This window comes from Otolemur garnettii, unplaced genomic scaffold, assembly GCF_000181295.1.
Source record: "Otolemur garnettii isolate 467f Iridium unplaced genomic scaffold, OtoGar3 scaffold00261, whole genome shotgun sequence".
Lineage (NCBI taxonomy): Eukaryota > Metazoa > Chordata > Mammalia > Primates > Galagidae > Otolemur > Otolemur garnettii.
Genome location: NW_003852656.1, coordinates 228253 through 244398, shown reverse-complemented (window position 1 = coordinate 244398; position 16146 = coordinate 228253). Strand labels below are relative to the sequence as shown.

The 16146-nt window shown below is 50.5% G+C and overlaps 1 protein-coding gene across 1 annotated transcript in view; it reads right to left on the bottom strand.

The window, feature by feature from the left end:
* Positions 1 to 8229, bottom strand: part of SLC34A1 (solute carrier family 34 member 1) — a 12008-nt gene extending 3779 nt beyond the window's left edge. The window contains exons 1-8 of the mRNA XM_023508622.1: positions 7903 to 8229; positions 7641 to 7790; positions 7426 to 7554; positions 7207 to 7350; positions 6162 to 6273; positions 5868 to 6063; positions 5691 to 5786; positions 3263 to 3383 (exon numbers count right to left, since the gene is read on the bottom strand). Of these exons, the coding sequence (XP_023364390.1) occupies positions 3263 to 3383; positions 5691 to 5786; positions 5868 to 6063; positions 6162 to 6273; positions 7207 to 7350; positions 7426 to 7554; positions 7641 to 7790; positions 7903 to 8011 (1057 nt within the window). The 5' untranslated portion in view covers positions 8012 to 8229. The remainder of the gene's footprint in view (positions 1 to 3262; positions 3384 to 5690; positions 5787 to 5867; positions 6064 to 6161; positions 6274 to 7206; positions 7351 to 7425; positions 7555 to 7640; positions 7791 to 7902) is intronic.
* Between the last annotated feature and the right edge of the window lie 7917 nt (positions 8230 to 16146).

Below are 16146 nucleotides of genomic sequence, written 5' to 3'. Positions count from 1 at the left end.
AAAAAAAAAAAAAAAAAAAAGAGAAAGGTGACTTAGGTAATGTAGGTAAATGGAGCCTCAGGTTGGGACTGAGAAGGGAGTAAGGGAGGAATGTGGGAGATAGATATGGGCCTTCTGGCTTTGGGCCATGCACAGGCCATGTAGCCCCTCTACGTACTCTACTCTGTCACTCTCCTAAACTGGCTCTCCCCAGGGCCACATCCAGTGGCTTCTTGTCTTCATTTTCTTTCTTCTCAGTGGCATTGGATGCTGCTGACCAAAATCCTCTTTGTCTGAAAACTCCCTTTCCCTTCCTTTATGACCAGTCCCTTCCTTGGTGCCCCTTCTGCATCCTGGCCCTATCTTCTTTTCTAAGACACTGATGGCCCAAGCTCCATTCTTCTCTGGCTCTGTTCTTCACCCAGAGGAGATCAGGTGGGGGAATGAGGGTGAGAGTCCAACCAAAGTGTCTCTCCTCTCCCCCACCTATTGTGAGCGAAGTGAGGGGGCTCTTCAGGGAGCCAGAGGGTTCAGCAAGTACCCTAAGAAGGAGGTGGGGAGAGTATGTACTGGGCTGGGGGCAGCAGCTATTCAGATTCTGGCCACTGTCACCATCCAGATACACAACTCAGCATGACCAAATTGCCCGATTCTATGACAGAAACCACAACTCTGAAGTTTTAGATAAAATGTCCCAATCTTAAACATTAGCAACCACTTTGAAACATACTTTACAATTAAATGAAGTCCAGCAGTAGTGTCCAGTCTGGCTTGTGGTCCACTAATTTGTGGCCTCATTAAGTTAAGGAGTAGTTCTTTTTAAAAATGTAATCCAGGGTCCTTTACTGTTCACCTAGGAACTGAGCAACCACCCAGCAGTGACTGGAAAAAGTGGGCCAGGCTGGGGTGGGGAGAAGCCCATTGGACAGAGGAGGGATTGAGCCTCAGAAAGGAGAAGGGGCTTCCAGGGGCCCCTACTCACTCAGCAACACTGCCGGACTCTGCCAGGCCCCCTGGCAAAATGCAAGAGCTATAGGTACCCCCGATTCAACATATTCTGCCTCTCCTAGGAGCTGATATGGCCCCTGGTCCCACTTGAGCCTTCCCTGAGACCTCTATATCCCGGGCCCCTCAGGGAGATATTGCCAGTTTAGCTGCCAATTCAATTTATAGCTGCTTTAGGTTTTGTTCTAAATTATGCATTATTTCAAAAATACATGTCAGAGGTAAGAACTGTTTGTGACATCTGGTTTTAAGATCAGGGTTTATATTAGTGGAATGTGCCCCTGAGTGGGCAATTTGCCTGTCTGTATCCCCAGTTCGCCATTAAAGCCTTAGGCCTGAGCCTGAACTGCAGGCCAAGAAGCCAGGAAAAAGTCTCTGCTGTGCCAAAACCAAGAAGCAAGAGGGGAAAGTGTTGATAATAACTACTGTGCGGACAAAAGAGTGAACCAGGTGTTTTCTGTCAGGCAGATCTGAGTTCAAATCCTACCAACTACCGTGGATAAGTCATGCTACCTCTCTGAGCCTATTTTCCTCTGATGCAGGACAGCAAAAGAGCTATAGTAAAGATTGTGCTTCCATCAGAGCTTGGCTCATGGCAAGCCTTAGTAAACTGCATCTTCAAATAAAGAACAGAAACTCCGTCACCCCAGGCCCATTCAGGATCACATGGTGGGAAGAGTGTAGGTAGGCTTGACCTCCTGGGTCAGGACCACTGGCTCCTTAGATGGCTCTGTTTGGGAAGAGCTTGCTGGACCTTCCTGGCGGCCCTCAGCTTGGAGCTTTGGAAGCAGATGACTCCTGAGATTAATGGGGTCCTTGCTAACCTGTGCCCCATTGACCTACCCTGGGCTGGGCCAAGGGGTTCAGGGGGAGAGGGACCTGTGGGACCTGGGGGGATGTTGGAAGAGAATGAGCAACTTTGCTGGGGTCCCAACTTAGGGCAGGCAGAGTTGGAGGCAGAGCAAGGCTGAGGGCTAAGTTCTCTGGGGGGTTGGAACCTTGAGATTCTTGCCTGGGATTATGTGGTCCTGGCTGAGTGCACAGGGGAAGTCCAGAGACCCTGAAGTACAGGAGAGGAGTGTAGAGGCCTCAGGATGGGCAGAGAGGGGGTGGACTGCAATGCTGGGCTGAGGGAAGGACCTGAAGAGAAGGAGCAGGCCTGAGGCTCTTTTATAGGGCAAAGAGAGAAGGTGGGAACTGCAGTCTGGATAAAGACCGGGGAGGCCCAGATTCCCCCTCCAGAGGAGGGGGAACTAATCTTCAGGGCCTTTGTTCTCTGGGCAAAGATGTGTGCCAGCAGCACCATCTGTTGGTGAAGAGGACAACTCCACGTTAGAGCAATACCCACTGCCAATGGAGGGATGTCTCCAGGAGGCTATGATCACCTGTGGCATTCAGGACCGATGGGTAGAAAGGGAAATGGACACAGGTGGTGTAATGTCAGACTGGGAGAGGCAGCGAGATGGAGAGTTAGAATTCCACAAGGATTTGCATCCTACCTCAATTACATGGACTCAGGGAATCCACTGCCCCTCTCTGAGGCTCAGTTTCCTTCCTCAGCTATAAAATGGGGATGGGATCAGTCCAACTTCTCAAGTTGTAAGTACTCAAAATATTCTTGTTTAAACCAAGCAGATGTGGTTGAAAATCCACAGTGTGACCACAATAGAAGGTAATTTCCAGGACAGTATCAGGCCCCAGGAATATCAAGAAATTTTTGAACACTTAAACTGCCTCTGGCTTTTCTTTCCCCATCTGTAGAGCCTCAGAATCTCATCCTTTCCTTGGTGGCATAGGTTTTCTGGAAGCTGGTCTGGAGAGGTGAGGTCTAGCATGGTGAAAGCTGGAGACAATGAGAACTGGTTGGAAGGAAGCACAGGGAAACACCATGGCCAAACGGCAGACTCAAGTCTTCAGTGCAGGAGGACCCACCATGTACTTCTCAAGACACAGTACATCCATTTCTGCATGAGTCATGTCCCCATGAAGGACAGTCCCAGGGAAAGGGTGGGAGCAGGGAGCTCAAATCCCACCCCACGGCTACTTTGCAAGACAAAAAAATCCAACTCTGCCACTGCTATTAAAAGGTTTCCTAGTAGAGAGAGGATAATCTGGTGCTTAGCCAATTGGCAGTTGCAGCCATGGAAAAGGTGAACTTGGGTGGGTTTCTCTACCTAAACAAACTTCAGGATTCTGTAAAATGGGGTCCTTGTGTCTGCCTCGCCCACACTGCATGAGGATTCTGTTAGGTGCGGAGGTGTATGCTGCAAGCTGAGACCTGCCTGAGGCTGCAGCAGGTGGACAGCGGGGACCTCAGAGGAAAGGAAGAACGGAGCTCTTATCCCGTGGCTTGTTTTTGTGAAGATCAGGTGTATAATTTCTCTCTCTTCCATATTTTGCTGTGAAGTAGAGAGGTTTGTGGTGATTCAGAGAGCTCAGAGCGCCCAGAGAGCTCATGAGAAGGTGGCTGATGCATTAGAGAGGTCACAAAACCAGCATAAAAGCTGCCTGCAGGGGCGTTTTGATGTCAGGCTGCCTTAAACACTCAGAGGGCTGAATTGGAGCCACTTCAGATGCCAAGGATCATCATCGCTGGGAAAGTCGGAGTGTTTCCTGTTCACACCAGGATCAAGGTCCAGTAGCATCAAGTAGCAAGTGAAGAGGATGGGGGAAGGGCTCATGCTTGTGCTGGGGGTTTTGGATTTCCTTATATCCTGTTCTAAATGGAGTTACATCTCATATGTAATAATTAAAGGGAAGCAAATATGGCAGATTATGGTTTTGTTTTTTGTTTTTTGAGACGGAGCCTCAAGCTATCCCCCTGGGTAGAGTGCCATGGCATCATGCTCACAGCAACCTCCAACTCCTGGGCTCAAGCGAGTCTCCTGCCTCAGCCTCCCAAGTAGCTGGGACCACAGGCGCCTGCCACAACGCCTGGCCTTTTTTTTTTTTGAGACAGAGCCTCAAGCTATCCCCCCGGGTAGAGTGCCATGGCATCACGCTCACAGCAACTTCCAACTCCTGGGCTCAAGCGAGTCTCCTGCCTCAGCCTCCCAAGTAGCTGGGACTACAGGCGCCTGCCACAACGCCTGGCCATTTTTTGGTTGCAGCCATCATTGTTGTTTGGCGGGCCCGGGCTGGGGATTCGAACCTGCCACCTTAGGTGTCTGTGGCTGGCGCCTTAGCCGCTTGAGCCACAGGCGCCGAGCCCAGATTATGGTTTTGATGAAACATTTTCCTTTTTATGGCTGAATCAGAAAGTGTGCTAATTGCCCGCTTCTTCACCAGCCTGGCACACAGGCTGTTCACGAGTGCCTAACCAATCGAAACAGATCTTCCAGGTATCAGAAGTAGCAGAAACAGTGCAGAAAGACGAGGAACTCCACCTGAGGCAGTCTCCAAGAGAAGGGACCCCAATGCCAGCATGGTGGCTGTTGTGCCCCTGAGGAATTTTCCATGCAGCCCACCTGTCCCTTCCTGTTCATCCTGCCTTCCTGGGTATCCTATCCTTTTCTGTCCCCTCTGCACATTATCTAGGCCCCAAAACATGGCAGAACTGTGTCACTATCCCCCTCCCCAGAGGGCACTCAGGCCCTAACAAGGAAGACAAGCTCTGGTAAGTTTCTCAGCTCCTCTGGGCCTGTGTCCCTACCTGTGAAACCAGAGGGTTGAGTTAGATCAGTGGTTCTCATATCTGAATATGGAGCACACCTAGAGGCTTGTTGAAGTCTAATGGGTTCCCAGGAGATACTGCTGCTGGTGGTCCGGACTGCACTTTTTTTTTTTTGAGACAGAGCCTCAAGCTGTCACCCTGGGTAGAGTGCCGTGCATCACAGCTCACAGCAACCTCAAACTCCTGGGCTCACGCAAATCTCCTGCCTCCCCCTCCCAGGTAGCTAGGACCACAAGTGCCCGCCACAACGCCCGGCTATTTTTTGGTTGCAGCCATCATTGTTGTTTGGTGGGTCCAGGTTGGATTCGAATCCGCCACCTTAGGTGGGCTGGCTTCTTAGCCACGTGAGCCATAGGCACCGAGTCAGACTGCACTTTGAGAACTGCTGGGTGGATCAGTTACATGCCAGCTCTAATTGCCTGGTGATATCTGCTCAAAGCCATGTGGTTGGGAGGGATAAGAACGCATAGCAAAAAAAAAAAAAAAAGAACCCACAGCAGTAGAAGTGCCCCTCTGTATCTGCCCTCTCCTGGCTAAATGATCTTCAGGGTCTAGCTCAGTGATTCTCACCCTTCCTAATGCTGTGACCCTTTAATGCAGTTCTTCATGTTGTGGTGACCCCCAACCATAAAATTGTTTTCATTGCTACTTATAGCAACAACATGAGGAACTGTAATAAAGGGTCATGGCAGGCAGTACCTGTGGCTCAGTGGGTAGGGTGCAAACCCAGCCCCAGCCAAACTGCAACAAAAAATAGCCGGGTGTTGTGGTGGGCGCCTGTTGTCCCAGCTACTAGGGAGACTGAGGCAAGAGAATCACCTAAGCCCAGGAGTTGGAGGTTGCTGTGAGCTGTAATGCCACGGCACTCTACCCAGTAAGACTCTGTCTCTACAATAAATAAATAAATAAATAAATGGTCATGGCATTAGGAAGGTTGAGAACCACTGATCTAACTGGAGCATTTTGAACAGACAACGAAACCCACAGTCTGAAGAGGGAGTCTTCTTACCTGGGGCCAGGCCTGGGATTCAACCTCCATGGGGTCTGGGTGGCACCAGATCCGGATAAGACTGTGGTTCCTCAGGGACTCATCCCCAGTGGCAATACTGGTGATCACAGACTTGTCCAGCTGTGGGCAAAATGTGGGCAGGGGAAGTGAGGGATGGTGGAGCCCTAACTACCCAGCCCCCACACCAGGCCCTGCAGCCACCTGAATGATGAGCTTTGTGAAGGGCTCCGTGATGATTTTGAGCAAGTCAGGGGCATCACGCCCACCTCGGATGTTGAAGGAGGCCACCACGAATCCAGTGACATGGTACAGGTAGCCTGTAGTAGCCTCCAGGGGCAGCAGGACCAGAACAGACAGCCAGTTAAAGCAGTCATGCACAGTAGCTCCCGCGAAGGCCCTGGGCAGGGAAGCCATATGATGGGGCAGGCCAGAGCCAGGGCAGGCTCACACTGCCCTCCCTCAAACACCAGCCCCCACCCGCCTTGTCCCTCTCACCGCCGGAAGTCAGTCCTATCCCCTGCCTGCATCAGGGCCACGATGGTGTTGGTGACAGAGGTGCCAATGTTGGAGCCCATGATGATGGGGATGGCAGAGCTCACCTCCAGCACTGGGAGAAGAGGGTGCCTCTTAACGAACTGGGTGGACACCACCAAGCTCCTGTCCCACAATAGATCCTTCCAGGCCCACTAGCCACATCGAGCCCCAGGTGGCTATTCCTGCTGTGCTGCTGACACTGCCTAGCCTAGGTGTCTCAGGTTCATGTAGGCATGTGCTGGGCATTTATGTGCTCACATTGTCCATGGTGCCAGTGTGTGAACAGGTGCATGTGTGGGTGTGCATTATGAGGGCTCATGGCCTATATGCAAGTACAGATCTGTGCTTTGTGTCCACCCATGTACCCAAGTATGAGAATTAGTTTTAGGTGTCAAGTTGGCTCAACTATAGTGATTCATATCTACAGTTGTTTAAGGAGATTATCCTTGACAACCTAAGTGGGCCTCAGCCAATAGGATGAGTCCTTACAAGCAGAATTGACACTTCTCTCTGTTTTGGTCAAAGGTAAATTAGAAACAAAATAAAAGAACTGAGGCTTCCCTGAGGATTAAGAAATTCTGCCGGTGGATGGCAGTGTCGGCTCCTGTCAGAGAGCTCCAGCCTGCCCTTCCAGATGGCCCAAGCCTGTGGATTCTGGCACTGCCCAGCCAGCCCCACAATTGGGTACACGAGTTCCTTGCCATAAGTCATATCTATATCCTACAGGTTTGGTTTCTCTGGCTTGTTTCCCTGACTGATACAGATATGACTGAGTGACCATGTGGAGGTAAGCTTTCCCTGGGCTATGCTGCTCATTTGCCATCCTTTCAGCGCCTGGGGAACCCCTTCTGCTCAGACTCTTGGTCATGCTTTAGGGCAGAGAGTGGAAAGATAGAGGCCTGCCTTTTGCCCTCAGCCCTTATCTGCACTCCTACCTCTGATGCCACCAGTACTACCCAGCACCACCTGCCCAAGCTCTTTCTCCAGGCCTGGTGGGCCAACTCACAGCCAGAAGAGACCATGCTGACAATGATGGATGTAGAGGTGCTAGAGCTCTGCACTAGCACTGTCACCAGGATTCCCACCACCAGCCCAGCCACTGGGTTGGACAGGATGGCGTTGTCCTTGAAGATGTCACCAGCCACCTTCCCTGGGGAATATGAGCTGGTGTTATCTGAGGTCCCTCAGGATCCCCTCCCTGGGGCCTTCCTCCATCTGGTCCTACCTCCAGCCAGCTGGAAGGCTGAGCTGAGCACATCCAGGGAGCAGACAAAGAGATAGAGGAAGGCGAGCATCAATGGCACCTTGAGCAGCGTGATGCCAGCATGGCACAGCTTTGAGACTAGCCTGGGATCTGGAGGCAGGCCAGCCATGAGCACAGTGGGCAGGAGCCCAGGGCAGCAATTGCCAGTACTCCTGCTGTTCCCTGCCCAGGCCCACCTGGCTTCTGCTCCTCCTCCAGGCCCAGCTTGGCAGGCAGTGGGTCATGGAGCTCCAGGACCTCCCCACAGGAACAGCTGTGCTCACTGAGGGCCACAGGGCCCAGTCTGGGGAAGGCGTAGGCAGAGGTTCCTGGGACCCTGTGCAGGACTTGGAAGGAAAACTATTCAGGAGGCCCAGATGCTGCAGGGCCTGGGAGAGGGGCAGGCAGAGGGGATAGAAGTGCCACCCAGGCTGTGGGCAACCATGGGCAAGCACTCACCCGGCGGACTGGGCACGTAGGCAAAGGCAGCCCCTGGTATCATGTGTCGCCTGTGGACTGGGAGTGGGGAGACAGCTGGACTCCCCAGCCTTTCTCTGTAGGACATCATCTTGGGCACCCGCTATGAAGCCTGCAGGTCAGGGGGTCGCAGCAGCACTGAATTACACCTGCAGCATCCAGGGTGCTCACACTTACACTCATATGCTCATGTACACACCCCCCATGCTGTGTGATCCCACACACATCCAGCAAAGCACACCCTCTAAACTCACCACCGCCACACACACATTCCCCAAGGTGCACACACAGGTGCCCAGTACAGACTTGAGCATTTGTTCATTCACTCATTCCACAAGCATTATTGAGCTTCTGCTCAATCCCAGGCTGAGAGCTAGAAGCAGACACAGCTGTTGCCCTTAGGAAGCTCAAGGTCTGATGGGGAGAGTGGATGAAAATGAAATAATCCCCGAAATAGATGGAAAACAGCAATGGAGGTAAGCTCACAGTAACAGATAGACACCAGAGCACCTGTTGGCAGGGCGTGGGCTGGAGGGGCAGAGAAGATAATCAGGCTGAGATGAACAGTGAGTAGGAGTTACCTTCGGCGGGGGGGGGGGAGTGTGCAAGGCCCTGTGGGGGAGGAGACTGACCTTGGCGGTGGGGTTGGGGTGGTGGGGAGGAAACATGTGAAAAAAGCAGAGGCTGCATGTATGGGCCACGGCTGTCTGTGTAGGGGAGCTTTGCCTGCCAGAGAGCAGAGAAGGGCCATGGACACCTGCCTGCTCATGGGACCGACTAGGCACACACTAGTGGTGGTGGTATTGAGGAGTTCTGTGGCCTGAACCCCAAGTCCCTATGAGCTTTCCCCATCTACTCCCTTGAGAGGCAATAAACAAACACTGACAGCTTCTCTACGTGAAAGAGGCTCAGACCAGGACTGGCCTTGCTTTAACCCCTCCTGCACCACCACAGGAGTCCTTGACTGATGGGGCAAAAGTGCCCTGGTCTACCTCAGCACCCTCTCCACACATCATCCTAAGGGTCCTTGGGGTGGAGGAGTGTGCAGAGCTGAATTCCAGACTCTGGAAGAGCACAAGCTTTTCACTGTGGTGAGTGAGCCAGGTGGGGCAGAAAGCAGTGGGAAGCAGATAGGGCTGGGGTGATGGGCTGTTTCCCACTAAGAGCTGGGGGTAGAGTTGGGATGTGAGGACGCTGGGCTCACCTTGGAGTTCTGCGTTTCAGCTCTTGCTCAGTGGCGCAAGAAAGCCTTCAGGGCCCTGAGGAGGAACGGGGACCCTCCTCTTTATACCTTCGGGTCAAGGGCAAAGTCCCTAGAACCCTAGCTGCCCTCCCTCTGTTCCCCGATTAACCTCAAACCCCCCCCCCCCAGATTCCTCCCAGTTAATTGCTAATCGTCAGCTCTGCAGGGAGAGTCTGTGGTCAGGCTCCCACACAGACATTCAGCCTCAACTGTGACCTAGCAAGGGCATAGACACATTCCTTGCACACACCCCTTGCCCCCCACTGCCCCAGGACCCTGATGCTACTCAGACATCTTGTTCCCAGGGTCCTAGAAGAGAGTTTGTGACTATGTCCCCTTCCCCTCATTCCCAGACTGACAGACTCCCTGTGGAGTGGCCTAAACAGCCTATGGCACTGCCCTGCATCTGGGTGTCTTGGAGTCTGTGTGGGTGTAGGAGCTCAGGGGAGAGGGAGTATGTGATGGAGGGAACACCAGAGAAAAATTTGGAGGGCTGTAGAGTGTTGACTTGTGGTGGGGTCACTAGCTAGTCTGGGAAGGGCCTGTTCTGCACTTTAGAATGGGCTCTGGGAGCAAGGTCAGGATGTGTCAAAGGGAGTGAGTCTGGAAGCAGAGAGGGCAGTTAAGAGGCAGAGGAGGACTAGTCATGGTAGCTCACACCTGTGATCCTAGCACTCTGGAAGGTTGAGGCAGATGGATTGCTTAAGCTCAAGAGTTCGAGACTAGCCTGAGTAAGTGTGAGATCCTGTCTCTACTAAAAGAATAGAAAAACTAGCCAGGTGTGGTGGGCACCTGTAGTCTCAGCTACTTGGGAGGATGAGGAAAGAGGATCACTTGAGCCCAAGAGTTTGAGGTTGCTGTAACCTATAATGCTATGGCACTCCACCCAGAGTGACAGAGTGTGAGTCTGTCTAAAAAAAAAAGGCAGAGGAAATGGTCTGGTGAGAGAGATGATGAGGTCTGAGCAAAGATAGGAACAGAAGGGATGGAGATGAGGAGATGCATCCCAGAGATACTTGGGCACTAGAATTGGTGATAGGGAGGGAGGAAAGGAGAGAGAGAAAATATGTGACTGTCACATCCCTGGATTGTGGGGTAGATGATGGTATGTCTGTGTAGAATTCCTAAAACCCAGGGAGGGGGTCATAGAGAGCCTTAGAAATGCTTGTTTTTCTTTCATGGGACTATGGATCCTGAGTTGGGCCCAGATTCACAGAGAGATGAGAAGGGAGCTTTTGGAAGGGGTTGAAGATTTGATCAGATCCAGCAATGGTGGGTTGCATTCAAGATCTAGCTTGAGCAATTCTCTGAGTAGTTTGCCTAACACTACCAGTTATCCATCTGGACCATCTATCCATCTCTCTAGTCACCCATCCATCCACCTAGCCATCTAGTCAGCCACATGTCTGCCCATCCATTTCTAAGCACTTTGGTTGAGTTCATAGTCTATGCTGGACCAAGACTGGCAAGGCCAGCTTCTCATCTGGTCTGAGCAAAGGTGTAGGCCAGGGGTCCTCAAACTATGGCCCGCGGGCCACATGCGGCCCTCCGAGGACTTTTATCCGGCCAACAAGGTGTTTTTGCTGCCACTGCCTATCCTACTTAGCAGCTGACTCAACCTGGGCCCACAGTCTGGCCCTCCAACGGTCTGAGGGACAGTGAACTGGCCCCCTGTTCAAAAAGTTTGAAGACCCCTGGGTAGGCAATCCCTGACTCAGCCTGGGGTTCTAAGGCAAGTCACCTCAGCTCCTGGGGCCCTCCTCTCTTCATAAAATGGCAATTAATTAGCAAGACTTTTTCAGTGAGTCATAGAATTTAATGAGACAAATGACCTCTCTCAGTACCTAGAATAGAGTCCCTCAGCGTGTTGTTCTCTTCACACTCTAATGCCTTCTTTACTCACTTTCTAGGGAATAGCCCCCAACCTCTGACCAGCCCTATCTCTGCTTAGCAGCTCCTTTAGGCTTATCAGCAGTCCTTTGATTGGTCAGGGTCCCCCAAGGAAAATATCTGCACAATTCCTTCTTTAATCTGACAAAGGTTAACTAATCAACACTTAGTTCCTAGCTTGAGACCAACAGTGGCCCACTGACTTTCTGTTGAAGTGGCTATGAGCAGAGAACAAGCCCAGCCTAGATTGGAATCCCTGCTCCCCGCAACTGGCTATGTCAGTGTAGACCCAGAACCTCCGGCCAAGCCCATGGGGTGAGGAAGCAGAGATGGGATTGATTTGGGGAAGAGTGACCATAAGTCATGGTTTATTGGACCATTGTCCCACAGTCCCCTTTCTCTCTGAAAAATGTCCTGGTTCAGACAATAAACCATATACAGTTGGCTCTTGAGCAATCCAGGTTTGAACTCTACAGGTCCACTTAAACAAGGATTTTCATTCACCTCTGCCACCTCTGAGACAGCAAAACCAAGCCCACCTCTTCCTCCTCCTCTTCAGCCTACTCAGTGTAAAGACAATGAGGATACAGACATTTATGGTAATCCACTTCTACATAATGGATAGTAAATATTTTCCTTCCTTCCTCCCTCCTTTCCTTCTCTCTTTCTCTCTCTCTCTTTTTTCCCCTCTCTCTCTTTCTTCCTTTCTATTTTGAGATAGAGTCTTACTCTGTCACTCCGGCTAGAATGCAATGGTGTCATCATAGCTCACTGCAACCTCAAACTTTGGGGGTTAAGCAATCCTCCTGCCTCAGCCTCCCAAATAGCTGGGACTATATGCATGGGCTACCAGGCCAGGCTAATTTTTTTTTTTTTTTAGTAAAGACAGGGTTTTGCTCTTGCTCAAGTTGGTGTCAAACTCCTCAGCTCAAGGAATCCTCTTGCTTTGGTCTCCCGGGGTGCTAGGATTACAGGCATGAGCCACTGTACACAGCTCCTTATGATTTTCTTTTCTTTTCTTTCTTCTTTTTTTTCAGTCTTTTTTTTTTTTATAGAGACAGAATCTCACTTTGTTGCCCTTGGTAGAGTGCCATGGCATCACACAGCTCACAGCAACCTCCAACTCCTGAGCTTAGGTAATTCTCTTGCCTCAGCCTCCCAAGTAGCTGGGACGACAGGTGCCCACCACAATGCCTGGCCATTTTTTTTTTTTTTTGCAGTTTTTGGCCAGGGCTGGGTTTGAACCCACTACCTCCGGCATATGGGGACGGCTCCCTACTCCTTTGAGCCACAGGCGCCACTCCCTCTTATGAGTTTCTTTAATAACAATTTCTTTTCTCCAGCTTATTTTATTCTAAGAATATAGTAATGGGCAGTGCCTGTGGCTCAGTGAGTAGGGCACCCATCCCATATACCAAGGGTGATAGGTTCAAACCTGGCCCCGGCCAAACTGCGACAACAACAACAAAAATAGCCGGGCGTTGTGGCAGGTGCCTGTAGTCCCAGCTACTCTGGAGGCTGAGGCAAGAGAATCGCCTAAAGCCCAAGAGCTGGAGGTTGCTGTGAGCTGTGATGCCACTGCAGTCTACCGAGGGCTACAAAGTGAGGCTCTGTCTCTAAAATAACAAAAAAACAAACAAAAAAAGAACACAGCAATTACACATGTAACATACAAATTATGTGTTAATTGACTGTTTATGTTATTGGCAAGGCTTCCAGTCAACAGTACACTATTAGAAAAAATTTTGGAGGGTCAAGAGTTACACTAAGATTCTTGACTACATGGAAGATTGGTACCCCAACCTCGGTGTTATTCAAGGGCCAGTTATAATTAGCCTGTTTATGGGTGATCCAAGGAATTGAAGCATTAGATTAGCCACCTCAGAGTGCCTACTTAAAAGGCCTCTTATTTACAGAATAGCAAAAAGGAAAATGAAAACAATTTTGGCTCTTAGAAACACAGCTGTAACATTTTGGAACATTGCTTTTCATCCTTTTGTCCTTGTGTCTTTTTATCCAGTTAGAATTTTATTATCTAGGGTTGGTGCCTGTGGCTCAAAAGGGTAGGGTGCTGGCCCCATATGCTGGAGGTGGTGGGTTCAAACCCAGGCCCGGCCAAAATAAAAAGAAAAAAGAATTTTATTGTTTATAAAGACTACCTCTTGCTCTTTCTTGACCTACTATTATATCATAAGCCTTTCCTGTGTCTTTATGCCTGGTACACGTGTTGTTTTTAATGGTTGTGTCACATTCTGTCATGAACCCTAATTTACTTAGTGAGCTTTCAGGTGTCCAAGAACCTCTTCAACCTGGAGGAAGTGGTTTGTGTAAGGTTGGGGTTTGTGCACAGGTGGGAGGAGTATTGCTGAGTCAGGAAAATGCAATTGTTCTTGAGCCTTATCAGGATGTCTCATTCTTGGCTCAGAAGACCTGAAACTCCTGGGCTTAAGTGATCCTCCTGCCTTAGCCTCCTGAGGAGCTGAGACTATAAGCGTGTGCCATGATGCCCAACAAATTTTTAAATTGTTTGTAGAGACAGAGTCTCACTATGTTTATCAGGCTATCCTGGGCTTAAGTAGTCCTCTTACCTTGGCCTCTCAAAGTGCTAGAATTGCAGGTATGAGCCACTACACCTGGCTACTTAATGACTTTTTTTTTTTATTGAGACAGACTCACACTCTGTCACTCCAGGTAGAGTGCCATGGCATCATAGCTCACAGCAACCTCAAACTCTTGGACTTAAGCAATTCTCTTGCCTCAGCCTCCCAAATAGCTGAGACTACAGAAGTCTGCCACAATGCCCAGCTACTTTTCCTATTTTTAGTAGAGACGTTCTCACTCTTGCTCAGGCTGGTTTTGTACTCCTGAGCTCAAGCAAACTACCTGATTCAGCCTCCCAAAGTACTGGGATTACAAGCATGAGCTACCTCACCTGGCTACTTCTTGACATTTTTGAAGTCTACCTTCCCTTCTCTCATGGAGCTCCAGGTGAAGGAATTGTTCAATTTTTGATCAAATCTAGAGCTGTTCTCTGGATTCTCAAGAGCAGCCGAGAAGCCAGCTCCATTCTGGCCGCAAAGTATCTGTCTCAGCCTTTCTGCTCATTTCAACCCCTCCATAATCACTGTTTGCCTTCTCCCTGGTCCATGACAGATGCACCATCTAGTGTGTCCCACTGGGTGTAACTTCCCACTGGATGGTAACTTGTACCTTGTCTGTGCACCTGAGCTCTGACCATGGCCCTCCTCTGATCTCTAGGCCTGGAGCTTGGCAAGTTGGGGATGTATCACCTTGAGAAAAGGTACCCAGGAGGAGGCTCTATTTTGGAGGGATGATGCCAAGATCCATCTGCACAGGCTACGTCTGGGGGCCTCTGGCAGGAGCAGTTGGCTCTGTGACTTTGAAGCACAGAAGGTGCTCCTCCCCCTAGACCTGGATCTCCTCTACCTTCCCCATCTTGGGGAGCAACACCCCATCCATCAGAGCCAATGCTCAGCAGGCATCCTTGCTGCTTCCTTCTCCTCCACCTCCTTGTCTCCAACCCATTCTCTAGTTTCCCCAGTTTTACTTCTTCAGGAGTTCCCTGGTCCTTTCCCTGTCTGATATCTCCACAGCTACCTCTCTGGACCAGGCCACTGCCATCTCCACTGGGTCATCGCCGTGGCCTCATCAATGCTCCATGCCTCTGTCTTTGGTGCCCCCAGTCCATGCTCCAAAAAAGTTGCCAGCTGTCTTTTTAAAATGTAAAGCCAATCATGTCACCCCCAATCTCTCTTTGAAAACCTGCCCCTGCTAACCACTTAGCATAAGGACCAGCATTCTGCCTTGGCTGGGAAGGGCCAGTGGGACTTGGCTTCTTTCCCATCTTGCTGGTCTTAGCCCATGCCTGGGAAGAGAATGGACAGCAAGGAGAGAAGTGGCCCAGGGCCAAGCCCAGAGGAGCACCCACATTTAAGGGAGAGCAGAGAATGAGGGGCTATCCCAGGGGCCTGAGAGGAGCAGCCAGAGATGAAGAGGAAGAGCAGAAAACCCGAAGTCCCAGGAGCCAGGGTCAACTGTGTTTGGAGAGAGACACACGAGCAGCTGGGTTGAATCCTGCTGAGACATCAAGTAATCTGGGAACAGAGCAAATTTAGCAACAAGGGGCCACCAGTGGCCTGGAAGGGCCATGGAGAAAGAAGGAATGAGCTTGCTGTGGCTGGGAAGGAGCAGGAGGTGAGGAGTGGAGAAAGCAGGGCCAGCATGAACATGAGAAGCTGACATACATTGTATTTCAATACCCCAGTGAAAACAAGTTCCCCAGGAGTGGCACCACTGTTGAACAAGGGGACAATGGTCCTAGGAACAAGTGTGTGTGTCTAGGAACCGAGCAAGCTGTGGGAGTTGGCACAGCCAGCTGTTTCTGCAATTCTTGTCAAGAACCATTTGCTGTTGCTTCTTTTTTTTTTTGGAGATAGTCTTACTATGTTGCCCTTGGTAGAGTGCTATGGCATCACAGCTCACAGCAACCTCCACCTCTTGGGCTTAAGCAATTCTCTTGCCTCAGTCTCCTGAGTAGCTGAGACTACAGGTACCCACCACAACGCCTGGCTATTTTAGGGTTGCAGTTGTCATTGTTGTTTAGCAGGTCTGGGCTTGGGCTCAAATCCTCCAGCCTCGGCATATGTGGCTGGCGCCCTACTCACTGAGCTATAGGCACCGCGCTAAGAACCATTTGCTTCTTAAATGTACAGTTTGCTGCATATGTCCTCCGAACATAAAGTTTGAAGACAATCAGAGGAAGAAAAAATCAACATTTAAGACCATTCTATCTGACTTGGAGCCTGTAGCTCAAGTGGCTAAGGCGCCAGCCACATATACCTGAGCTAGCAGGTTCGAATCCAGCCCAGGCCTGCCAAACAACAATGACAACTACAACCAAAAAATAGCTGGGCATTGTGGTAGGCACCTGTAGTCCCAGCTACTTGGGAGGCTGAGACAAGAGAATTGCTTCAGCCCAGGAGTTAGATGCTGCTGTGAGCTGTGATGCCATAGCACTCTACCCAGGGCAACAGTTTGAGGCTCTGTCTTAAGGGAAAAAAAAAAAAAAAAAA